The 25,803-nt window shown below is 43.1% G+C and overlaps 1 protein-coding gene across 2 annotated transcripts in view; it reads left to right on the top strand.

The window, feature by feature from the left end:
* Window positions 1-25,803, top strand: part of LOC142851963 (baculoviral IAP repeat-containing protein 1a-like) — a 36,810-nt gene that overhangs the window by 5,571 nt on the left and 5,436 nt on the right. The window contains exons 4-14 of one of the 2 annotated variants that reach the window (XM_075976211.1): window positions 661-742; window positions 1,552-1,603; window positions 4,900-5,019; window positions 8,807-8,906; window positions 12,814-12,895; window positions 14,629-14,686; window positions 15,263-17,374; window positions 19,485-19,652; window positions 21,006-21,158; window positions 21,453-21,539; window positions 23,806-23,970. In XM_075976211.1, the coding sequence (XP_075832326.1) occupies window positions 661-742; window positions 1,552-1,603; window positions 4,900-5,019; window positions 8,807-8,906; window positions 12,814-12,895; window positions 14,629-14,686; window positions 15,263-17,374; window positions 19,485-19,652; window positions 21,006-21,158; window positions 21,453-21,539; window positions 23,806-23,970 (3,179 nt within the window). Of the gene's footprint in view, window positions 1-660; window positions 743-1,551; window positions 1,604-4,899; window positions 5,020-8,806; window positions 8,907-12,813; window positions 12,896-14,628; window positions 14,687-15,196; window positions 17,375-19,484; window positions 19,653-21,005; window positions 21,159-21,452; window positions 21,540-23,805; window positions 23,971-25,803 lie in introns of both variants that reach the window. The other variant, XM_075976209.1, reaches the window with a different exon arrangement.

Here is a 25,803-nt window from a genome sequence, read left to right as displayed (position 1 = left end):
GAGAGCCTGTGTTGAAAGAAAATTAAAACAAGATGAAGGTTTCCTATTGTTTTTTTTCTGTTGCTGTTGATTTCTGCTGGGCCATGACCGAAAGCAGCCTGAGAGGGAAGGGGTTTATTTGGCTTACATGTCCAGATTACCATCCACCGTGGAGGGACATCAGGGCAGGAACAGAAGCAGAGACAGACAGACGCCATGAAAGAGCACCGCTTACTGCCTTGCTCCAGGCTCATGCCCAGCTGCCTTTCTTAGGCTTCTCAGGACTCCTGCCCAGGGTGGCAGTGCCCACAGTGGACTGGGTCTTCCCACATCTCTCATTAATTGAGAAAATGCCCAGACTGGACAACAGGCTAATCTGATAGAGGGATTTTCCCAACCGTGGCTCCCTCTTCCCAGATGACTCCAGCTTGTGTCAAATTGACAAAAGACTAGCTGGCACAGGTTTGATTTCAAATATTTATATATCTTATCAGTAATATGATATAAATGTTTCTAGCAGCATGATGTTAATCCTCCTGAGGAAGCTGTCAGGAAAAATTTTGGCAGTTTTATTAAAAGATCAAATTCAACAATTTGATAGGATTTTAGCAAATATTTATTGTAATACAGAAAATCTTCATCATAGTATTGAGGTAATTTTAATTATGTTTTTAATTATAGGTGTGAATTTCTTCGAAGTAAGAAATCCTCGGAGGAAATTGCCCAGTATATTAAAAGCTACGAAGGATTTGTCCATGTTACGGTAATTCACAGCAGCAAACTCTTCCCACTGGTGTGGAGTCATTGAGGAGTTTTATTTTCTCATGGATTCAAGCTCCTGCATCTCATCTGCAGAGTGGAGCCGCAAATCTTGTCTTGCTGAGCTGAAACCATGTATATGTGAATTTTCAGGCTGCCTTTGGGTCCTTCAGCTGCCTCCTTCCTCCTCCCCCACTGAGCTGGCTGCCCTTGCTTCCTTCTGCTGCTTCTGTCTGGATGCCCGACCCAGTCTTCTGTCCTAGCACCTGGTGACAGCAGGGCTCTCAGAGCTGGCTCCCGCCCCTGGTTGTCTAGGGTCTACACTAGTAGGGACTTCCTAGTGGTAAGCGGTGGGAAACTTAGCCCGCACAGAAGCCAAAGGAGAATGGAATGGCTGATGACCCAGAGGCTGTGTCTGCAGAGAGCAGGGCTGAGAGTCTGGGTGCAGTTTTCTCCGAGGGAGAGTTGCTCAGTTGGACAGGTCCTTCTGAGGGGAGCTTCCTTCCCATGGCGCAGTTCCCCCTGAGCCCAATGAATCTGTGTGTGACTGCAGTTCTGTTGCTGAGCTGCGTGTCTGTTGAGAGTGACCCCGAGAAAGCTCCCATTTGCACAGGAAAACATTCGCCGCTGTCTGTACTGCATAAAATTCCCGAGATCAACAGAAATCGGACTAAAGGTCTGCTTTGCCAACACTTCCGCTGCTCTAGTGAAATGTCGCTTTAGTGCTGGGGGGCAGGGGAGTCCTTCAGTTGCAGCTCACAGACAGACGTCTGTTTTATAAATCAGTCAGTAACCTGAATTTCTTTCCCTAAGGGAGAACATTTTCTGAATTCCTGGGTCAGAAGAGAATTGCCTATGGTGTCAGGTAAGACCTCAGGCGCATTCAATAAGCTTTGTTTGTTTCTTTCCTTTTTGTGCCTCCCTCCTCCATATCTGCCTCCAGGTCTCTGTGTGTGTACCACATGTATGTAGGTGATTTTGGAAGCCAGATGAGGATGTCAGATCCCTTGGAGCTGGAGTTACATGCACTTGTAAACAGCCTGATGTGGGTGCTGGGAATTGAACTTGGGTCCTCTGGAAGAGCAGTAAGTGTTATGTACCACTGAGCCATCTCTCCATTCCTCATCAACTTGCTTTAACAGTTACTTTCATAAGTTATTTCCCTATTATGGAATGACTGAATTGGTTTTGTTTTTAGTTTATGGGTGGGAAAGAGGGTTCTGGGCTCAAGCTCACTTGCTGCTCTCATAAAGAACTTGGGTTAGATTCCCAGTACCCATATGGCAGCTCACAACTCTCTAAGTCCAGTTACAGAGAATCCAATGCCCTCCTTTGAATTCCATGGGCACAGCACAAATGTGGTGCAGTCAAACATACAGACAAAACACCTACATCAAAATAAAAGTAAATAAATCTTTAAAAGTAAAATTTTTAAAAACTTATGTTCAGTTAATTACTTAGTAGGTCCCATGTGTGAAGGTGCAAAAATAAGACAAAAATTTACAGGAGTTGCTACTCTCCTTCAACCAGGAGGTGTCCAGGAGTTAATTAGGAGGTTCACCTTTAGTGGCAAGCATCTATACACCATGGCTACTGCTGAGTAGCTTAGTGTTTATTGTAGGTAACCATAGTTAACATAGTATGGTCTCTGCTGTAAGTGATGTTTCCCTTCAAACAACTAAAATCTTGGATAAAATGTTTTGGAAGCATTTTCAGAATCTTTCCTATCCCAGACTGGCCTCAAATTCAGATAATCTTGACCTGCGACCTCTTCCTGTTGAGTGCTGAGACAGAGTTCTCGGGTGCTGGGGAGGGAACCCACCGAGGTCTTCCTGGATGCTGAGAGAACGCTCTGCAAACTGATCTACAGCCACAGTCCCAAAAGCATTCTTAATTGGCCCAGTGCACTGTTAGGAAACTGGGAAACATTCACACTGAGATGAGGTGACAGATCTGAGGACATTAGTCACTTGGCTACCTTGAGCAAGGTCCTTTGTTTCCACTACAGCACCCAAAGAAAACAAGACCTAGTGTTAGGGTTTTAGCTCAGTTACAGAACATCTGTATAGCAGTTAGGACATGCTCTGAGTTCAGTCCCAGCAAATTCAGGGACATGGGGACAACAGCAGTGGACAGGATGGAAACAATCATAATACAGCAAGAATTCTATGTTCAACTGAGTGTGGTTGCTCAGTCCTGTGATCCCTGCTCTTGGAAGGGGAGAGAGGAGCTCAAGTCCAGGCATGACAATGATATTGGATTAGAGGCCAGTGTAGGCTACATAACATCCTGACTCACAAAACTGAGAGGAAGACATTCCACGGTTAGCGCCAAGTATAGCGGTCCATGCTTGAAATCCCAGAAGTAAGAATACTGAGACAAAAATATCATAAGTTGAAGGATAGTTTAGCTTAGTCTTCATAGCAAAACATGGTGCTCCCCGCCCCATAAACATGGAGCTGAAGATGTCTCAGCTCTTCAGATTATTTGCTGTTCTTGCAGAGGAGTCAGGTTCAGTCTAAAGCACTTACATGGTAGCAAATTACAAGAGGCTCTAACTCCATCTGGAGGGGATCTTACAACCTCTTCTTATCATCTGGGACCCCAGGTACACATGTGGTACAGATACATACATGTAGGAAACATATATACACACGTGCATGTGCGCACAACCCCCCCACACACACCACAACATTCTCTGGGAGGAACCTCCATTATCCAGTAACATGCTAAAATGTCAAACACAAACGAAAAATAAAGGCAGCCAATGTTTGTTCTAGGCCTTTAGAAAGAAGAGCTGTTCCTTTGGCCACATATGTGAGAGCCTACAAGAATGGAGATATTGTAGGCATAGGGAATGGGCTGTTCAAAACGAGGCCGTTCATGAAAGTTTCCATAGCAAAACTGGAGTTGTCTACAGTGTTACCCAGCATGCTCTTGCCACTGTTAAAGAAGCAACATAAGGTTATGATTACTGGGAAGAAATTTACTGAGTATATTGTGCACGTTAAGAATTATAAGGGGAAAGGCCAGAGCAATGACTGCAGACTGCTTTCCATGCAAACAAAAGGATTCCTGTTCTGTCTCTAGAACCCATGTGACAAAAGCCAGGTGTCACTGTTGTGCATTTGTAATCCCAGGGCTGGGAAGGAGAGACACTTGGAATTCTGGGGTTGGACAACCTAACCAGGGAATGACAAACTCTCCCTAACAAGGGAAAACTAGTGAAGGGTGTCCTGACTTTCCCAGTGTGAACCGTACATGTGCATGTCCCCGCACACACATGAACACACACAGAACTGTGAGTCCTCAGTTAGCTTCCTGATATAGGGAAGGAAACAATCAGATAAAGAAGGAAGCCAAAGAAAGTCCGAAATGTCAGCCTGCTCCAGAGAACCCACGGTGTGGGCACTAAGAAAGCAGTGGGACCTACTCCCTATAACCTTGTGTCTTAATAGAAGTCAAAAGTAAAATAAAAGGTTTCTAAACTGTAAAGATCTTTTTCTTTATTAAATCTAAGTGTGATGTGCTTCCCCAATGAAGTATGTAAAGCAGCAAAATCAATAACAAAACCCTAATCCTAGGATTAAGTGTGAACACAGCCAAGCTTTCATCTTGAGAAACTTGTCAGAACCAAGTTAAGGGCAACTTAATTTCCAAGTCCTCACAGCATGGAGAAGACTTGTAATTGTTCAGAGTAAGAAAAAGACTTGTAACAGTTCAGAAGCCAGGATCAGGCAGAAATCTAATGGACACCCACAGTGTGGTCATCTCAAAGAGCAAGCCATAACAATGACCGCTTTTCAGGAGCCCCAGGGGAAATTGCCTTTCTCAAATCCTGACACTGACTCTGGAAACAGAAATCTCCTCTGCTTTTGTACTGTCCTTATGGTAAATGACCAAGAGATCCTCTTAAGTTACAGTTTGGCACATGGGTCACACGCAGACAGGAATAGTGTGGACAGCATGTCCCAGCCTTCACCACTCTGCTCCAGCAGCTCTGACGTGCTCGCTCTTGGGTCTTTTCTTCCTTGTGTTTTCCTAACCTCCCTCCTTTATTCTGACGCAAGCACAGCACATCAGATCATTCCAGCTACACATACCACTAACCTGAACTTTGCGGTCAATCCAGTTGCGCTCACCTGCATCTGTTTTCCCAAGCTTACTGCAATGACAGTGTCTTCGCTAATGAAGAGCTAAGGCTGGACACTTTCAAGGACTGGCCCCGTACGTCACCTGTGGCTGTGGAAGCTCTGGTCAGAGCAGGCCTTTTCTACACAGGTGAGCCAGCTTTGTTTTTCTTTATTTTTAAGTTTATGTGTAAGAGTGATTGCCTGTGTGTACATGTGCACATGCCTGTGTGGTGCCCTCAGAGGCAGACAGGGGAGGGGGTTGGGTCCTGTGGAACTGGAGTCACAAATGGCTGTGAGCCATCATGTGGCTGCTGGAACCAAAGCCAACTCCTCTGCAAGAGCAGCAAATGCCCTAGTGCTGAGCATCTCTGCCACCTTAGTCAGTGTTTGCATCACCACATTCTCTAGTCCTGCTCTTGTGTCTCTCTCTGTGCTTTGACATTTGTCATGGATCTCTTTGGAAGCCCATGGACCTTTAGTTTTCTGTAGCTCAGCCTCTGAACTTGTGGACTCTCCACTGCTTCAGCTAACAGCCATATTCCACTGGCACAGCTGATCTTCCCACATGGTCTTTCTTAACCCTTTGTCTCTCCTTGCCTGTCTTCGTCGAGTCGCACAAATGTCATGCTGGCAATGGTCTTGCCCGGTGGTTGACTTTTACCAAAAAGAAAGTAAGCTCCATGTGGAGTTTCTTCAATGCCCATTATCTTCTCTGAAGTAGATTGGTGTTGCCAGAAGAAGACATGACTCATTGTCATAAAAAAAGAGCCTATTTTATTAAAACATCCTAAGTGCCATATTCTGCAGATCTCTGAAGTGTTCGAAGATGACCTATCTATCTAAAATATAACTTTGTTTGACCTTGAAAACATACCTAATATGACTACAAGTTTGGTTATATTAGGTAATTAATTACTAACCTACATTTCCTTATTATCTGAAAGAATTGGTAATAATAACTTTCAAAGAGTAAAAATTTGCCTTACATTGTTGATGAGCTGTCTAGGTACAAAAGGTTTAACAAGATTGGAAACATGTGTACAGTATGTTTTAACAAAATTAATCTCAAATGTGTCAATATACAAAACTTGTATATAATATACAAAAGTTCAATCTAATGTAAAATATTTAAAACAAGCAGTAGCTTTTTAAAAGTAGATTCAATAATCTACCTTTTTATTTTATCATATCTATAGCCTCCCTTTTTTCTTTCTGAGTAGTCTCCATGATCTATCCTTTTATCCTATCCCATCTACATCTGTCAAAGCCTGCTCCAAGAAAGTCAGCCAGGGCTCCTGGAAGCGGTGCTGAGGCTAAAGATTGAGAGAAATTGAGACAGAAAACCTAGGATGGATTCGGGGGACTTCCAGTTTACTCTGGACAACCCTGAGTTTATTTCAGAGCCTGCTTATATCAAAAAACAGAACAAAGCCAAGCACAGCCAGTCAGCATCTAATCACAGACCATTCCTGTCCTTGAGCAAGCAGTTTCTTTTATCTGGATGTGCCCTAAGGTTTGGCATCAGCAATATTCTTTCTACTACAGAGTGTCTTCTTCTCTCATTGGCAAAATATTCTATATTCTTTCCCATGGGCTTAATCAGAGTTTTCTCACAGCTCTCAAGGATACTGGAACAGGCAGAGCAGGAAAACTTGAACTCAAATGACTTTTAAGTCACAAATGACTCTAGATGGAAACTGAGTCACAAGTGGGCTCCCACATATATCCTCTTTTTATCTTATCAAAAAAAGGACCTTGAATATAATTTTCTTTGCTTAGCTTTTTTCCTGATCATTACCAATAATAACTTATAACCAACCACCCTAAACAATGACAAATATCCCTAATCCATTGAATGAGCAAAACACTTCTACCCCACCTCTTGGGAATGTGGGCATAGTATTCTTAAATTTACTTCCTGCTGCCTGGGGGTGATGGCATCTTTAGCAGATCCTGAAAAGAAAAATTGGGGTTGGTTAATTGTCAAGTCCTGGGAGAGATAGTTGTATCATTTTTTGGTCCAGTCTATGTGTAATGGGAAAGTGCGGGGCTTGTCTCATCCTGGCTAGAGTAGTCTGTAAGGCTGGATCAGCTCAACTAGCCACCTCAAAATTATGCTGAGCAGTTTTTAGTCCAAAGCTGATCTTTAAGTGGTGCTATCAGCTGAATGACATTATATGAACCAGGTTTCATCATTATTGTAGAGCCCCATCTTTTTCCTGGAGACTTCAGAGATTATTGTAGGTAAATTTATTGTCCACTGTGGAAAACTTAAACATTATTCATATCAAATGGAAAGTTTGAATTTTGAGAGACATGTATTCAAAGAAAGGCCCCACAAAGACAAAAATAGGTATGGGAAGAAGGAGAATTTGTAAAAGCAGGGTTTTGATAACTTTAGTCCCTAGATTTTTTTCTTCTGTCTCACACCAGGTGTCTCTCCTAATATGAGACAGAAAGTGAGTTTTTCTTTTAACAACATGCTTGGATTTAGAGAAGGAGAGAATCACAGTCCAACTCCAAAGCCAGCTATGATTTTTGAGTTGGGTCTGCCCGTATATGGAGAAGTAAGGTGGTATGTATGTTCAGGTAGTGAGATTTTACAAATTTAAGTGGTGTCATCAGTCAGATTTTACTTTGTTTGGTGATTATTTTTGGATAGCTATTTTTTCTTCTTTAGGTTCTACCCTATTTCTTAGATTTCTGAGAGTCTAGCTTCATGATGGAGGTACTGGCAGGAGCCATGTTTATTGCCACAGCTCTGTAGGTCCCTGCTACCACCAAGAAGCATGCTGCCAGCTCATAAACACCATTGAATTGTTTAGTGGCAGGGCCTCTTAAAAGAGCTGCAAGGTGTTTGCTACTAAAGCTGAGTCAGGAAGCCTCTCTTAAAGGAGCCACACTTCTGATTGCCTGTAGCAAACAGAGCCTACTAGAGAAAAGATGGTTACCAAGAAGCTGTGTTTGACTCTGTTCTTGTCTGTCTAGAATTCTTTTTGTTAAGCTTTCTCTGGCTTTATGTGGTAATTCTTGTCCCACGTTGGGCACCATTTGTAGATGAAAGTTTTTGTCCTGCCTGTTCCATAACCTTTCAGTCCCAAAGAAACATACAGAGGCTTATATTAATAATAATAATAATAATAATATATACTATAAATATATGTATGGTTTGGTCTATTACTCAGGCTTTTTACTAACTACCTCTTACTTCTTAAATTAACCCATAATTCTTATTTATGTTTAGTCATGTGGCTTGGTACCTTTTCTCAATAAAGCATTCTCATCTTATTTCCTCTGTGTCTTACTGGTGACTGCATCTCTGCCTTTCCTCTTCCCAGAATTCTCTTAGTGTGGTTGCCATACCTATCCTTCCTGCCTGGATACTGACCAATCAATGTTTAACTAAACCAATATGAGTGACAAATCTTTACAGTGTACAAAAGCTTTATCACACAGCCCAATAATGTGAGAAGAGACAAGTGATTCTTCATAATCTAGCTTGTATAGAGGCTTTTATATTTGTTCTTCTACTTACCCCCAGCTACAAGTATATTCTTTCTGACTAATTCATTAAACAAATACTTATTGATTACCAATGTCTGTGAAAGTCACTGGTGTCCAAATCAGACAGAAATCTTGGCTCTCTTGGAGCTTCTGTTTCAGATTCTGATGGCAAATCTTTCAGGATGGCTGATTTGGGAGAGGGTGTTCATCAAAGCACATTATACTCAGGAGCATTCAGTGACTGTTGCTGACCACCACCCATTGAATGACCAAAGTCCTGTGTGAGCTTTGCCCCTGGTGACCTGTGCATGACTTTGCCACACAATCCAATCGGCGATGTAATTGGGATTTCACTAGAGAAATCTAAAGCTATGTGCTTGAGAGTTGACAGGTGTATGTGCGGTTGAACTGACCATATTCCCTTATTCTAGGCAAAAAAGACACTGTCCGGTGTTTTTCCTGTGAAGGGTGTATGTGTAATTGGGAAGAAGGTGACAACCCATTAGAAGAGCACACCAAGTTTTTCCCCAAGTGAGTAAGATGAATTCTATTGACCTTGAATTCCCTCTTGTCTACAATTTTCCTGTGGATAGTCTCTGGACACTCCTTTGGTTCCTATTGTGAAGGATTCATGCTCAGATCTTCATTTCTTTCCTCCCATGACACCCTTCCAGAATACCTTTTTTCTCATTGTATTTAGATATTGGTTTTGGTTGTGTTCATATACACACTTCTAAAGACAGGATCTCTCCATGTAGCCCAGACTATTGTAGAAATGCTATCTAGCAGAATAGGACTGGAATCCATGATCCTCCTGCCTCTGCTTCCCAAGTGCTGGCACTAAAGGGAGGTACCACCATGTCTGACAACTCCCCACTTTTCTGGTTGTTTTTTTATCAAACTAGTTTTCCTATTCTTCTCCTTCTATAATCCTTTGGGGTTTTCTATTGCTATTGTCTAGGATTTTCCAAGTTTTTTTTTTCCCGGTGTTGGAAATGGAACCAATGATTTGGGCACACTAGGCAATCCCTTTCCTATTGAGATGCTCTTGTCCTCTTTTCTGTCAATCTTCAAGTTTATTTTTATATTTTTCCCACACATAAAAAGACTCTGGAAATGTTCAGTTGCAAAACAAAATTTGTTGTTTTCACTAAGTAATTGGACTTTCCAGAGATAAATATCAATATATACAGACTGAAAAGTGAGTATTTCTGCACACAGAGGCAGACACTTGGAATCCTAGGCTCAGAAAGATGAAGGAAGAAAAAAATAGCTTTGTTTTATTTTAAATAGAATTATATTAAATTATATTAAATATTTTATTAAATTATGAATTGTGTAAAATCAATCTATTTTAAAAAGATATCACTTGTAAATGAGAAATAAAAATCTTTTGCTATGGTATCATTTTGAAGGCATGAAAATCTGTAACAGTGTTATGTCTCTGCAGTCTTTGTTCAGTTGCACAGTTGTGTCCTGTGTGCATTGAATGCATACCTGAAATTGCACTAAATTGTCTTTGCATTAGAAGTATTTAAGTCTAATTATGTAACTTTTAAATGTAAAGTTTCTTTTCTAGTTTAAGTTTTTTGAAACTTAAACTTTTTTTTCTCTGTGTAGCCCTAGCTGGCCTGTAACTCACTCTATATATCAGGCTGACCTCATACTCACAGAGATCTGCCTGCCTCTGCCTCCTAAGTGCTGGGATAAAAGGAGTGCACTACCACCTGCCTAACTTAAATGTAAAGTTTTAAACAATTATTTAGCCTTTAAATTGAATAGGAATAATATCCAAAATTTTTAAAAGTAATTTTAAATATTTTGTTAGCATATGTTAATTATATATAAGGGCATTTTCATACACATACATTTTGACTTTTACATATCCATACAGTGTATTACAATCCTGTTCACCATCATCCTCCAATTACCCTCTTATCCCCCTCTTGCTCCCCATAGTCTGCTTCCTTCTAAAATCACATGTTTGGGACCAACCCAGGGCTACGTAACAAGACCTATCCTCAACTTAAATAAATAAATAGATGGAATATTTCCATCTAATTTTGAAAGTAGAAGCTCCTCAAATCATTTCCCTTTTTCTTTTACTTATTTTTAAAATATTTGCTTTTATGTGCATGGATGTTTTGCCTGCATGTATATCTGTGCACTACTTACATATACAGAGGTCAAAGAGGGCATTGGATCCCCTAGAATTAGAGTTGCTCGAGGTTGTGATCTATCTGATATGGGTGTTGGGAACCAAACCTGGTCCTCTGTATGGGCAGCAAATGCTCTTGCACTGAGTCGTTTTTCCAGGACCCATTTTTTTCTTTTTTCTTTTGATGTAGAATGTACTAAATTGTTGGGAACATAGGGACCTTCTTTTTAATCCCTGTGATGGTAAATTGGGAGGCAATCTAGTTGTATTTAGAACTTGCTCTAGACTATCAAGAGAGTTTTGTTTTTTTCAAGTGTTGTAGGGAGATGCATGGAGGGAGAGGTAATCTGATTCATTGGAAAGTCAGGCTATACCTGGAACTGTGAAGGGACAGCTCTGGAGGGAAAGGTATCCTGGCTTGTCGGGAAGTCAGGCTATACCTGGAGCTGGAGTGTGCCGGGGCCTGGTCTCCTGCAGGGGGTAGCAATCCTGCTCCTCCCCACGAGAAAGCCAGTACAGCGGAGCTCTACTCTGTTCCCCTAGGGAACATCAGAACAGAACGATCCATTTCTTCTGCTCTGCTCTGCTCTGTTCAGGCCCAAGATGTTACTTCTGCTTTACTCTGCTATAGGGAGCCCACTGGAGAAATGTAGCAATCTCCTCTTCCTCTGGTAAAAAAGTTATCCACTCTAAAGGGAGTTTCCCAGCAGACGTAGCTGTTTCTTATGGGTTTTTGTTTGTTTGTTTGTTTTGTTTTTTTCTTTCTGCTCAGCCTCCCTAAGGGAACATCTTGGCAAAGGTTCTTCCTTTTTTTTTTTTTTTTGCTCAGCCCCCTCCCCCATCCAAGGGAAGCTTCTCAGCAAGGTTCTTCTTTTTCTGCTCAGCTCCCTAAGGGAACATCTCAGCAAAGGTTCTTCTGCTCTGCACCAGCAAAAGATCTTCACCCAAACCCTTTTAAGGGATTTATTAGGGAAGGAGGAGTCCAGGAGGGTGGATGCTTCTGCCAGGGTAGGAAAGGACAACCCACAAAAGAACTTGCAGAGGGGTGTATATAGGGCTTCTTAGGATGGAGTTTTCCCAGGGAGAAGATTTTTCTGCTCAGGGGTTCATTAGTTTCCCTGATCAGGGATCAGTTGGTTTAGTTTGGCAGGGGCAGAGTTGCTTCTGGTTTCAGGGCCAAACCATGTTTCTTTCGCTGGCCTTTTTTAACCTTTTCAAGGATAAGACATATTTCTCTCAGTAACTCTGGTTCTAGAGCTGAGGTGTGTTTCTTTGACTCCAGTTTTAGAGTAAGGGTGTGTTTCTTTGGTTCCGGGTTTAGGGCTAAAGTGGTTTTTCTACTGGCTCAGTTTTCAGATGTATTTCTTTGACTAGTTCAGGGTTCAGGGTCAGGTGCTAGATTTTGTTTTCAGGGACTGGTGGTTTCCTGCTCAGGGATTGGTTGGTTTTCCTACTCAGACATTACTTGGTTTTGTGTTCAGATAGTCTGGGATAGAGTTAGCTCTGGTTTAAGGGTCAAACTGTATTTCTTTCACTGGCCTTTTTTAGTTTTTTCACTCTAGCTTTGGGGCCAATGGCTTAGGTATATTCCTAGCCAGCTCTTATATCTAACATTAACCCATTTCTATTAATCCCTGTATTGCCACTAGGTTTGGGTGTGTATGTACAAGTATATGAACTGTGCATACTACATAGAGAGCAAAGGGAGACATAAACACCCCAACCCCTATTTTTTTTTTTGAGGCAGGGTTCTCTGTGTAGCCCTGACTGTCCTGGAACTCACTCTGTAGACCAGGCTGGTCTTAAGCTCAGAGATCTGCTTGTCTCTGCCTCTGGAATGCTGGATTTAAACGTGTGCGCCATCACCCTCTGCAAGCTTCCTCTTCTTTAAGCCCCATCTTTTTCCCCTGAGACAGGCTCTCTCACTGAACGTGAGCTAGCTAGCATCCAGCAAGCCCCAGTGATTCTCATGCCTCTACTCCCACAGTGCTGGGTTACTGTTCTTTATTTTTCAAGCTCACTTTACCTGGTTTCATGGTCAAGCATTAACTGTGTACTAATCCCAACACTTTCACTGGCTATCCGTACTTTACAAACCACTTTCAGCATGTTATTAAAAGCAACAGTGTGAATGTCTCATATGACCCAACACTGACAGAATCACTGAAAATGTTAGTTTTCTACTTCATTCTTGGCCACAAATCTTCACATTTCTTAAAAACCCAACACAAATGCTTACTTGCGTGGAACGATTTTATTGCTTTTATCTCCTCTGTTTAGCTGTGTCTTTCTCCAAAACATGAAGTCCTCTGCAGAAATGAGTCCAGCCCTTCAGAGCCACTGTGCACTTCTGGAATCCATGGTAATAGACCCCGTCCCTTCTCTGACTCAGCAGAGTATGATCCCATAATTGAACACTGTTTTGATGAGCAATTGCCAGTTGTAAATGTGTCATAATTAAATAAATTCTACAGCTATCTAATAAGCACTAGCAAGTGATAAATGCACACAGGAACTTCGGGTGGACAAGGGACACACACTAACTAGCTTTGTGAAACACACAGCCAACCCCTTCTCCTATGAGAATTCTGTTGTTGAAATTCTTTTAGAAATTCTTACTTCTGTTAACATCCAGACTGGGCCCCCTCTGTGATCACTGGAGGGCAGTAGGTTTGGCTTCTTAACTTCTTTGGGGATTTGCAAGGCACGTTTTATTTTGTTTGTTTGCAGTTTTGTTAGGGACAGTTTCTTACTATGTAGCCTAAGCTGACTTTGAACTTACTGTGTTTAAATCCCAGACTGGCTATGAATTTATGATCCTCCTGCCTCAACCTTCCAAATGCTGGAATTACAATTGTATGCCACCATTCCTATTTAACTTTTCTTCTTTGCTGCAATTCAAGAGATCAAACCCAAGGTATTGTGTGAGCTACGCAAGGAATCTGTGTGTCAGCTGTATCCCCGGTCTCCAGACATGTTTCTTAACACATTCAAATGCTCAGCTAAATCATGAAGTCAGACAATAATCTGACCCCAGATGTTTCTATGAGACTGTCAGTTCATTGCTGACACAAACCACCTCACATTGTTGTAATGAGTACGCGGTTTCTCATCCCACAGAGAGAGAACAAAGCCGGGCATGGTGGTGCATGTCTGTAAGACAGCAATCTGGGATCTGAGGCAGGAGAATTGTCAGGCATTCAACATTAGCCTGGACAACAGTATAAGACACCACCTCAAAAAACAAAACAAACACCGACAAAATAACAGAAGAAGAGTAGAGGAAAACAAAACAGCAGAGCGATTTCAGGTTCACTTAATAAAGATCTTATATTTGGAAATTTGAAAATGGAACTAAAAGTGCAGGGGATGTAGCTCAGTAGTTAGATGTTCACCAACACACACACACACACACACAATCTTCAACACTGAACAAAACTGGGAATGGAGAAACATGTTTGGAGTTTCAGAAAAGAAAAAAGAAAAATGACAATGAAGCAATGAAGCCTGGGGTGTGGGAGGCACATGATTATGATACCAGGTTTGGGAAACTGAGGAAGGAGGATGAAGAGTTCAGCGCTACCTTGGCAACATATGGAATTCCAGAACCGCCTATACCACATGAGACTCTCTAAATACAAAACAGAACCCCACAAAAGTGTGTGTGTGTGTGTGTGTGTGTGTGTGTGTGTGTGTGTGTGTGATAACCTTTCTGCTTTCCAGCATTGATATGAAACATGTAGTGGCTAATGACAAAGGATACAGGTAATACTTAATGTTTTTGCAGGACCATTCTTGTTCTAGACGCTACAATTTTGACTACCCCCACAGCACTCACCCATAGAGAGGATGTATATCCCATGCATTCACCATCTAGGAACACACTCTTGCAGACGTGTGAGATCAACTCTTTCACATCTGAAGCACTCTTCCTTCAGTCAGCACCGAGTGTAGGCTGTGTTTAGAAGATGTTGGGTTTTGATTGATTGTATTATCAATTTGGTTGATAATATTGATTATGTTATCAGTGATAACATAATATCCAATCTTGATTTAAGACCCAGTTTTGATTTAATAATGGATTCTCGTTCAAAGGACAGCACAGGGGAAAGCAATCATGGGGACCCAGCGGCAGTTCACTCCACCATGGCCGGTAAGCACTGGAAAGCAACATGGGATTGTGTGTGTTTGTACCTAGGGATGTGAGAGGAAAGTGTATTTGTGATTGTCCAGGGAGCTCTAGAGAGGAAAGAACAGACACGGAGAGTACTGTGGTGGAGAGCGTGTCAGCATTCCTGTGACATCTTGAGAATTAAGGACTAATGACACAGCCCTTGTGTCAGGTCCCAACCAGGCAGCATTAAAGGCTTTGTGCAGCAAGCCAGTTTCCTGAGATCTTAAACAATAAGTTGAAATGGCAGAGTATTCTTGATAAGCACACATTATGTCTAAGTCCCCAGGTCAAAGAGAACACTTGGACACATGGCCTCATATTCTGATGCTATAAAAAGGTCTGAGAGGTTCTAAAGAGAGATCATGGACATTGGAGGAAAGTCCTAATCTGTCCCTAGCAAACAGGCAGAACAATGTAACAGACACCACAGATTTAGGATCGAGGGGTTTGACTGCATCTCCTACGGGGTCTCCCTTCTTCCCTCCACAGATGATGCTCCAAGTGAAGCCCAGGGAAGTGAATGTCCATCCAGTGGTGCCTGTCTCCTCTCCACAGACCTGGCTCGCAGGGAAGCCCAGTGGTTTCAAGAGGCAAAGAGTCTGAGTGAGCAGCTGAGAGGAGCCTACACCAAAGCCACTTTCCGCCACATGGATTTGCCAGAGGTGTGTTCCAGCCTAGGCACTGACCACTTGCTTGGGTGTGATCTGTCCATCGTCTCAAAGCACATCAGCAGGCCAGTGCAAGAGGCCATGATGCTTCCTGAGGTCTTCACCAACCTCAGCTCTGTCATGTGTGTGGAGGGGGAGACCGGCAGTGGGAAGACAACCTTCCTGAAGAAAACAGCTTTCCTCTGGGCATCAGGATGCTGTCCCCTGCTGAACAGGTTCCAGCTGGTCTTCTACATCTCCCTGAGGTCCACCAGACCAGACCAGGGGCTGGCCGACATCATCGGCGCCCAACTCCTAGAGGCAGGAGGATGCGTTAGTGACGTGTGCCTGAGCAGCAGTATACAGCAGCTAAGGCACCGGGTGCTGTTCCTGTTGGATGACTACCATGGGATGGACTCACTGCCCCAAGCCATACAAACACTGATTACAAAAAACTACTTGTCACGAACCTGCCTATTGATCGCTGTCCATACAAACAGGGCTAGGGCCATCCGCCCATACCTAGACACAATCCTAGAGATCCAAGAGTTTCCTTTCTATAATACTGTCTCTGTACTAAGGAAGTTCTTCTCACGTGATATAACCCGTGTGGAAAACTTTATGGTATACTTTGGAAAGAATGTGGATTTGCAGGGAATTCACAAAACCCCCCTCTTCGTGGCAGCAGTCTGTACTGACTGGTTTCAAAATCCTTCTGACCAGTCCTTTCACGATGTGGAAGTTTTCAAGCTCTATATGAAATATCTTTCCTTACAGCACAAGACTACACCTGAGCCTCTCAAGGCCACTGTGTCCTCGTGTGGTCAGCTGGCCTTGAGAGGGCTTTTCTCATCTTGCTTTGAGTTCAGTAGTGAGGACCTCACAGAAGCAGGAGTCGATGAAGATGAAGATCTGACCAGCTGCCTGATGAGTAAATTCACAGCCCAGAGACTGAGCCCAGTCTATCGGTTCCTAAGTCCTTTGTTCCAAGAATTTCTTGCTGCCATGAGGCTGACTGAACTCCTGAGTTCAGAAAGGAAGGAAGACCAAGATCTGGGACTTGATTATTTGAGACAGATTAACTCACCCTTGAAGGCTATGGGTGTCTACAACAATTTTTTGAAGTATGTCTCCAGCCACCCTTCATCAAAGGCAGCGCCAATGGTTGTGTCTCACTTGCTTCAGTTGGTGGATGATAAAGAGTCGCTGGAGAACATGTCTGAAGATGAGGATTATGGGAAGCTCCATCAAAAAACTCCTCAGATGATGAAGTTAATTAAAGAAATGTGGCAGGTATCTCCTGAAGCTTTTTCCTCAATCATCTCAGAACATCTGCTGAGCATTGCTCTAAACATCGCCTATGTAAGCAACACGGTCGCTGCATGTTCTCCAATTATTTCACAGTTCCTTCGAGGGAGAACACTGGCTTTGAATGTCCTCAATTTCCAGTACTTTGAGGACAACCCAGAGAGCCTGCTACTCTTGAGGAGTGTAAAAGTCTTCATACATGGAAAGAAAATGCCACCCAGACTAGGTTACTCAGTCATGGAAAAATGTTTGGAAACGTTACAGCCACCAACAGTAGATGAGGACTACGCTCCTGCCTTTGAACATATGAAGGAATGGGAGAAAAATTTAGCTGAAAATGAAGATAATGTGAGGAATTTTATGAACAGCCAACCTCTGCATCCACCCAACATCAGTGCTGGCTATTGGAAACTGTCACCCAAGCAGTACAAGATCCCTAGGCTGGAAGTTGCAGTGGTCAACATGGATCCCGCAGACGAAGCACTGCTCCAGTTCCTAATGGAAGTCTTCTCAGCATCACAGAATATCGAACTCCTTTTGAACCACAGCAATGGCTTTCTTGAAAGCATCCGCCCTGCTCTGGAGCTGCAGAAGTCCTCTGTCACCAAGTGCTCCGTGTGTGGACTGGAGCTCAGCACAGCAGAACAGGAGCTGCTTCTTACCCTGCCTGCCCTGCAGACTCTTGAGGTCTCAGGAACAAACCAGTTACCAGGTAACCCTGAGTGTCACATACCCATTCTGGCTGACACTGTTTTCTCGTTCTGAGTTTTAGATGAATGAAGCTTCTCAGGCACAAGGTCATAAACGTGTCTTGAAAGAAGAGATCTGATCACTTTCACTGTTTAGGGCAGTGTATAAATCAGTGAAAGGCCCTGAATCACAGGATGGATTTGACGTCACTCAGACAAAACTAGGAAAACATTACCATCCCTCTCTTCCTCATTCTTCTCTCAAGGTTGTTAATACGTTTGGATTGCTTGTTATCGGTAAATGATGGTCTGTGGGTAAGACAATAATGTAGAATTGTCTGCACCCTGGCTGCATGAAGGAGGAGGGGATTTAGCTCTGCAGAGGATTTTTTATACAAGTAAATATTTATGTCTTCTTCTAAGATGGCAGCAGGGATAATCTGTGTGCCAAACGATTCCTAAGAGAAGTGGAACGACCCTTTCACAAGGATCGGTCGCCTAAGATCATCAGACATATCAGACCTTTGCATTATGGTCCATAACAGCAGCAAAATTACAGTTAGGAAGTAGCAACTAAAATAATTTTATGGTTGGAAGTCAGCACAACATGAGGAACTAAATTAAATGGTTGCAGCATTAGGAAGGTCGAGAACCACTGCTCTAAGCAATATTTGATCTTTTTAATAGCCTTTATAATGATTTTTTATATATTGATTTTATTTTATTATTATTTTTTGTGTATGTATGTGTTCATGTTCATGTATGTGAGTAACTCAGAGTTCAGAAGAGAATGGCAGATCCTTGGAGCGTTGGTTACAGGCTGTTGTGTGCTGCCTGATGAGGGTGCTGGGAACCTCACTGGGGTCCTCTGCAAAGCAAGAGCTCTTGATTGCTGAGCCATCTTTTCAGCTCCTAGACTTGACTTATCTCTCCTTCAGTTCATTTCCAAGTTTTTATACCACCATAAATATTTGATTTGTAAATTTTGTAGTCGTTGTCACAAAGCTTTGATCATCAACAGCCTGCTATATGCTCTAGTATGCTTTGCTCTCTATCATCCTCTTTTTTCCTTTCTTTTAAACATAAGTTCTTTATTGGATCTTTGGGAATTTCACAATATGCACCTTAACTTGCTTACCTCCCAGTCTTACCATTTGCCTGGCTTCAAAACAAACCTGTAGTTAAATTTTGGGGGGCCACCAACCAGCTCCCAAATAATGACACAGAGACTTATTAATTATGAATGCTCGGACTTAGCTTAGACTTGTCCCACTAGGTCTTGTAACTTGATTTAACCTGTTTCTATTCATCTACAATTTACCTGGGGCTTTAACCTATCTTTCATTCTGTATGTTTTACTTTTCTGTTTCCTCTGTGTCTGACTGGCTGACCCCTTGTGTCTTCCAGTTTTCTCCTTTTCTTTCTTCCTCAAACTGAAATTCCTCCTCCTACTTACTCTTCCTGCCTGGAAATTCTGCCTAAACCACCTCCCTCTCTATTGGCCATTGAGCTTTTTACTAGACCAATCAGGTGCCTTAGGTAGGCAAGGTAAATTAGCAATACAACTTTACATAGTTAAATAAATATTCTGTAACACAAACCAAACCAGAACAAATGAACCACAGAGAAAAACAAAAGACCAAAAGGAAAAAAATACTACAGCAAAAAAACCTCTTCGCACCTCCATCTTTCCCACCTCTCCAGTACTTCTTCATTTGTCCTGGTGGCATTGGGAGTCACGGTGTCACCATTATATCATTTTGTCCAATCAGCTTTACTTGCGGATGTTCATTGCTATGAGTCTAGTTCAAGGCCTCTGGTTTCTTGTACACCATCATCACTGATTCTGAGTTATATTTTTATATATGTTGAGCTCCAATTGTATTTTTTTTTGCATGAAAAACCAGTTTGGTCCCAAACTGTTGGCTGGGGAGCCCTGATATTTATTTTGTGAATCTAGAGAACAGCACAGGCATTCTCCTATATATGACCAGCAGATGCAGGATCTTCATGGATGTGCTTCTTAATGTTAAAATCTCTGAGAAGTCTTCTTATGAAATGATCTAAAAATCAAAGCACAGTTGGAACTCCCACTTTGTACTCTTGAGTGATGGGAACTGTGCTGCTTTTCAGATCAACTCTTCAGTAACTTGGACAAGTTCCCAAACCTGAAAGAACTCTCTGTGAGACTAACTGGCAAACCAGATGTGCTTTCAGTCATCCCTGGAGATTTCCCAAGCCTCCACCACATGGAGAAGTTATGCATCGAAACTTCCACAGAGTCTGACATCTCCAAACTGGGTAAGGATAGTGCCTGGATCTCCCAAGTCGTGTTTCAGCTGGAAAAGCTACTTAGCTGATAATTGTTAGAATCATTAAATCATCAGTAGCTAAAACATCTGTGGGCCATAGAGCATGAACCATGTCCTGGGGAAGGTGTAGGAACAGCGCTCTTCCTCTTGAAGAGGGCAGGCAATCATTTGTAACCTCAAGATCTTGACATGTCTGTGACTCTTCTGAGCTCTTCACAAAGGCTAACTCACCCTTCATTCCCCCCCCCCCCAATGATTGTTGCTGGTTTTCAACTGGGAAATTGAGGTCAGAGACTGCTCGGGTTTGTCCAGCTGAGAAAATGCTTTCTCAAAGGAGAAGATTTGAGTCCACGGCCTGAGCTTTAAACTCCCAGCACACTTCCTCTCCACAGCAGTTTGTGGGGTTCTTTTCTTTTGCTGTTGTTTTAGTGGAATTGCAGATCTGCCTGCTGATCGAAAAGGAAATCTGACATGGGGACACCTGAACCTTTTCTCCATTTCCCTCCACCCCAGGCTCCTGTTGGTGGACAGCTGTGCAGCCATCTTTCTAGAACATGGCATTTAGCAAGTGACTCAGGCACCATCAGATCCTTAATTTGAAAAACGCTGAACACTGAGTGCTAAAGAAATGTAAAAATGGGGCCAGAGTGAGGCATGGTAGTTCATGCCTGTAGCCCCAGAATTTGGGAGGCTGAGGCAGGAGGATTATCACAACATCAAAGCCAGTTTATATCTATAAATGGAGTTATTTACAGTCTTCCAGAGAGACGTTATCTGAAAATAAACAAAAGAAACAAACAAAAATATTTTGTAGGTTGGGAAGATCGATCAGCAGAAAAGGTACTTGCTGCCAAGTCTGATGACCTCAACCCCACAGATCCATATTGTGGAAGGAAGCAGCCAATTCTCCCACTTTCCCCTGAACTTTGCATATGTGCTGTGGCACATGGATGACACCCCAAATACCGTATACATGTAGACAAATAAATAAGTTTACATATTTTTTAAGTTGTGCTTCAGAGTTGTCCTCTCTTTTTCATTTCTCTGTTAAGAATTCCTGCTGTGTCAGGGCAGTATGTAAACACAGAGACATCAGGGTGCTGATGCTGAAGGTGAAATAAGGAGAAGAGAAAACTGATCCAGAGAGGGCCAGGAACTTGCCCAGGTCATCTGCTCTCTAGTCAGCTGCAGAAGCTGAGCACACGCCCACCGTGGCCTGAGCACTAGATCACTGCGTCACTGCCTGTTTAATTGGTGTGGCTGGAGATTATGGATTGGGAGGCCAGATTGAATACGAATTTGTAACCTTCTCTAATTTCTGAAACTCCTTCATCTTTTCCAGTTAAATTGATTCAGAACTCTCCAAATCTTCATGTTTTCCGTCTGAAAGATACTTTCTTTTCGGATTTTGAGTCTCTCGTGACTGCGCTTGCTTCCTGCAAGAAACTCAGAGAGATTGAGTTTTCTGGACCACGCTTTGAAACCATGCCATTTGGTAAGAACGATACAGTGTTGACTTCAGGTGCTCCTGTGTACAAAGTCATTAAATACTCTAGAGTTCAGATGCAACTGATGTCACAGAAACCGTGACAGCACTGACTTCAGTGAGGCTTTCCCAGCAGTGAAGTGATCTGTGTCTACAATGTAAACATTCCCTGTGCCTAGTCATAGTAATTCAATCGGAATATCATGTCACCTTTATCACTTTGAGATACTCTTATTTCCACAGTATTCCTCCATGTCACAGGAAACTTATCTGAACTAACTAAATTTATTTTCCCTTTGCTAGTCACTACTTTGCCAAAGTTTGTTTCACTGAAGATATTAAAACTTACATGTCAACAAATTCCAGATAAGGAAACATCAGAAACATTTGGTAAGTTTATAAAACAGTGTTTCTCTCCTCATCCTTCTTCAGTGAACCCATGACAAAGTGAGCTGTGTCCCTTGACATCCACGGCAGCTGCGTCCAGGACCTCTGCTGATGTTAGCACTAGGAGATCCTTCACTCTGTCATGTAAAATGGTGCAATGTTTGCCCATGACCCCATATATCTTCCATATATTTTAAACCATCTCTCGACTGCTTACAGTGCCTAATGCCATGTAAATGCTATGTAAACAGGTGTTACTCTGTGATGTTCTGGGAATAATGATGAGGGAGAAATGTCTGTACACGTTTGGCACAGACACGATTTTTAAAAATTGAACCAGTGGCTGGTGAAATTTGCTGATACAGAGGGTTTGCTGTACCAGCCATGCTGGTCCTTAGGAGGACACCATAGTGATGCCCAGTATCACCCCCAGATGCCGTCACTGTAGGTCCCACACATCCTCACACTTGATCTCGTTAAATGCACTGTTCTCAGACTCACTGGCTTCTTAGGAGAGAATGTGGTCATGATCACACTGTGCCAATTCATCTGTCCCTCATCCACTCCGAAGGAAGAGGCAATAAGATCTCTGAGTTTGAGGCCATCATAGGGTACAGAGCAAGTTAAAAGAAAGCCAAGGCCAATCAAAAAACCCTGTTTCCAAAAACCAAAGCAAAGGGGAAAAAAGAAGGAAGAAATGATTTTGAAAATAGTGTTTATGGGAAACGCTCTAAAAGGTTAAAAAGAGGGGACAAGGTTGCTATAGGAACAGAGCTCTAGCTTCACAGCTCTGCTCAGCCTTTACTGTGCATAAGGAGAGCCCGGGTGTCTTCTTGCTTCTTTCTCTCCGTTTCTGCGGAGACAACGTGCGTATGTATGTCTGAACGTGTACATGCTCATGTGTCCCTGCATGTCTTTTGTTGTGGGGATGGTAGATGCATAATTCAATGTGTCCAAATAGCAGGGACAGAATCAGGCACCAGAACGACTAACGTGTATCACACAGTATTGTGCAATCAGACATGAAGTATGAGAGCCAGGTTCCTCACTACTGAAGAAAGAATTTACAAGCATTGAAAAAGCGGGTGGGGAGGCCAGACGGCTCAGCTGGTAAATGTGTCACGTCAAGTCCAAGGACCAAAGTTAGATCCCTGTGGCTCACATGGTGGAAGGAGAGAAACAGCTCCTATAAGTTGTCCTTTGACCCCACAATGCTCTGTGACACGTGGATGCCCATCCACCAAACACAAACCTAACATAAGTAAATGAACATAAACAGAAAAGAGATGGGGAAGATGAGCACCCCAGGGAAAGGCCACACCCCAGGGTGCACCAGACCAGTCAGGAGGCAAGTGTCCAGATTCCTGTGCCAGTCTGAGAGCTGCCCCCATCTCATGAAGGTATGTTCTCCTTTTTAAAATTCATCAGCTTACGTTGGCTGGAGAGATGGCTCAGTGGTTAAGAGCACTTAAGAGCACTGACTGAAATTCCAGAGGATCTGAGGGTTCAATTCCCAGCACCCATATAACATTTCACAACTGTCTGTATCTCCAGGTCCAGGGGACCCAACACCTCACAGGGGCATATATACAGGAAGACACCAATGCACATGAGATAAAAATAAAAGAAATAAATTTATTAACTAACCAGGCAGTTGTGGTGAATGCCTTTAATCCCAGTATTTGAGAGGCAATGGTAGGTGAATCTCTGTGAGTTTCAGGCCAGCCTGGTCTACAAAGAGAGTTCCAGGCTAGCCAGGGCTACACAGAGTTGGGGAAAGCCAAAGATTAATCTGGAATATTACTTCATGCCAGAAAGTCTTCTAATTAGTTTCTGTGAGGCCACAGAAGTAGAGACTCAGTGATCTACAGAGTATACGCTAAGGGGAATTGGATGAGGGGTGGAAGGCTGTCAGAGTAGTGGACCGTGCTTTAGTGAGGAGGGTGGATGTCCTCAGAGTGATGGCAGGAGGCAGATGGCAGGGGAACAGGCTGAAGAGTGCAGCTAGGAGAGTGACCTGCAGTGGAGGCCGCAGTTAAGAAGAGAGAGCAGAAAAGGGGAGACAGCCTGGACTTGTGCTGAGAGACAGGTTAGGGAGGATGGAGGAGCCAGCTGCAGAGAGAGGCAGGAACAGCCATGTCCTGACCCCTTCTCTTTTCCGTGAAGAGGAAGTGACCAGGAGGGTGGGGCTCCTAGGCTGCAGATGTCCAGGTCATAGCTGCTCACGATGGGACAGCTGCTGAGGATGGCTTTGTGGTGTCTCCCTCAGCCCAGGCTCTGGGTTCTCTCAGGAACCTGGAGGAACTGCTCCTTCCCACTGGGGACGGGATCCAGCAAGTGGCCAGACTGATTGTCCGGCAGTGTCTGCAGCTTCAGTGTCTCCGAGTTCTTGCCTTTCACCACACCTTGGATGACGACAGTGTGATGGAGATCGGTGAGTTTCCCTGGGAAAGGGTTCCCCTGTGTGGAAGCAGTGGCGTCATTGGAGCTGTCTGCTGCAAATGTCTAGGATGGGAAAGTCTTCTAAACTGTTCCTCATGTCCACAACCAGTGTTTCCTCTCGTGTCCAGCCTCAGGTTCACCCTGGTCGAACTGGCAAGGTCAACAGCCTTTTTTTTAGAGAGGTATAGAAGCCATCCACCTGTAGTTTGTTTTCCCAGTGCTCAGAATTGAACCCAGTGCCTCTCTCTCTCACACACACACAGGACCAGTAAATCTGTTTTCTGACACTTGGTGTTTCAGGCACCTGGCAGATGCTGTTAGGCAATTAAACATTGATAATATGTAAACAAAGTGCAACACCTTGGAGTATAGAACTGGATCAATTTTCCTGCTCACATTGCTGAAAATGTTGTTATCCACTAAGTGTAGGGTCAACCAGATGATGACACAGACCTTCCCCAGTGCCCAGACGCCACATTTTCCATGTGCACCCTCCACTTCCTCCATAGACTGCTCGGGAATATTATTATAACTGTGTAAATGTGTTAATTTTTGTGCTGCTTTTGTTAACAGTACAATTACATGTTGCATTTGCTTGCAAATAAAACTAAGCTGGGGTCAGGAGGTTGAGCCAGCCACTAGCTGACAGGAAGTGGCAGGGAGGAACCATGTGTAGCTAGGCTTCTTAAGTGGGGGCCGAGCAGATTTATGCCTGGTTTTCCAGGAAATGTGAGTTGGATGAGTTGCTTGCTATTCAGCCTTTCTGAGTGTGCAGAATTTTACCTCAACCTTTGAATCCCCAGTTCTGTAGAGGGATAGACATCTAGATAAAGTTTCCTTTAGAGGCCTTGGTAGAGACGGTGCCTGAGGGTACAGAATTCCTGCCTGGCTGTGGCCAGTGCTTCTGAACAGTTGCCGATTAGGGCAGCGATTGATTAACGGGCAGCCACTGCATTTAATGAAAAACAACAAATGACCGCTTCACTGCTCTCCTTCACCAGAGATTCATTTGCCACGAGACTTTTCATGTTAAGAGGATCCTATGCCATAGGCACTGTCCGTGTTGCCTGAAAATGTGTCTATGTTTTATATTCATAGTAACACATGTGACCAGAGGACGTTTATTTCACTGTGTGTCATTACTCCATTATCTGACCATGTCTGCACTCTATGTGTCCATTCAATGGACACTTGAGTTGTTCCTAGCGATGGTTTCTGTGGGTGCTTCTAAGAACATTCTCATACAATGTACATGTTTAATTATTTCTAGGGGTGGAATTTCTGAGTTACCTCACATAGATTGATTAAAACCACATTTTTGGTTAGATGTGTCATATGCTTGTGATTCAACACTTGGGAGACTCAAGAATTTCCTGGTTCAAGGTTAGGCTGGGTTCCATGAGATGTTGAGCACAAACAAATAAGCAAAGGAGCAAAGATCTCTGTGGTATTGTATCCATTTTCTCCCTCCACAGAGGTTGCTTCACATTCTAGCTGCAGTAGGTGTTCTCCATTTCTTACATTAGACACTGATGATTCTCGTGGGTAAGAGCTTTAGTTGAGGAGTGTCTTTCAGATTGACCAGCACCTGAAAGAAAAAGACAGAATTAGGAAAAAGATATTTTGCCCCTTTTTTATATGGATTTCAGAAAGCTAGGAAGACCCCACCAAACCTAATGGAGGCCTGACTGATAGACAATGCTCTAGGAATTCTGGGAAGAAAAGCTCGTTGTCTTAAGGTGAACCTATCCTCCTAAGTGTGGTCTCCTAGCCCCCACGTGATTAACCCTCAAAGGAGGAGCTAAGGACATTCTCTCCTTGAGGT

Source organism: Microtus pennsylvanicus, chromosome 6, assembly GCF_037038515.1.
Source record: "Microtus pennsylvanicus isolate mMicPen1 chromosome 6, mMicPen1.hap1, whole genome shotgun sequence".
NCBI lineage: Eukaryota > Metazoa > Chordata > Mammalia > Rodentia > Cricetidae > Microtus > Microtus pennsylvanicus.
This window is presented reverse-complemented; position numbering and strand designations above follow the sequence as displayed.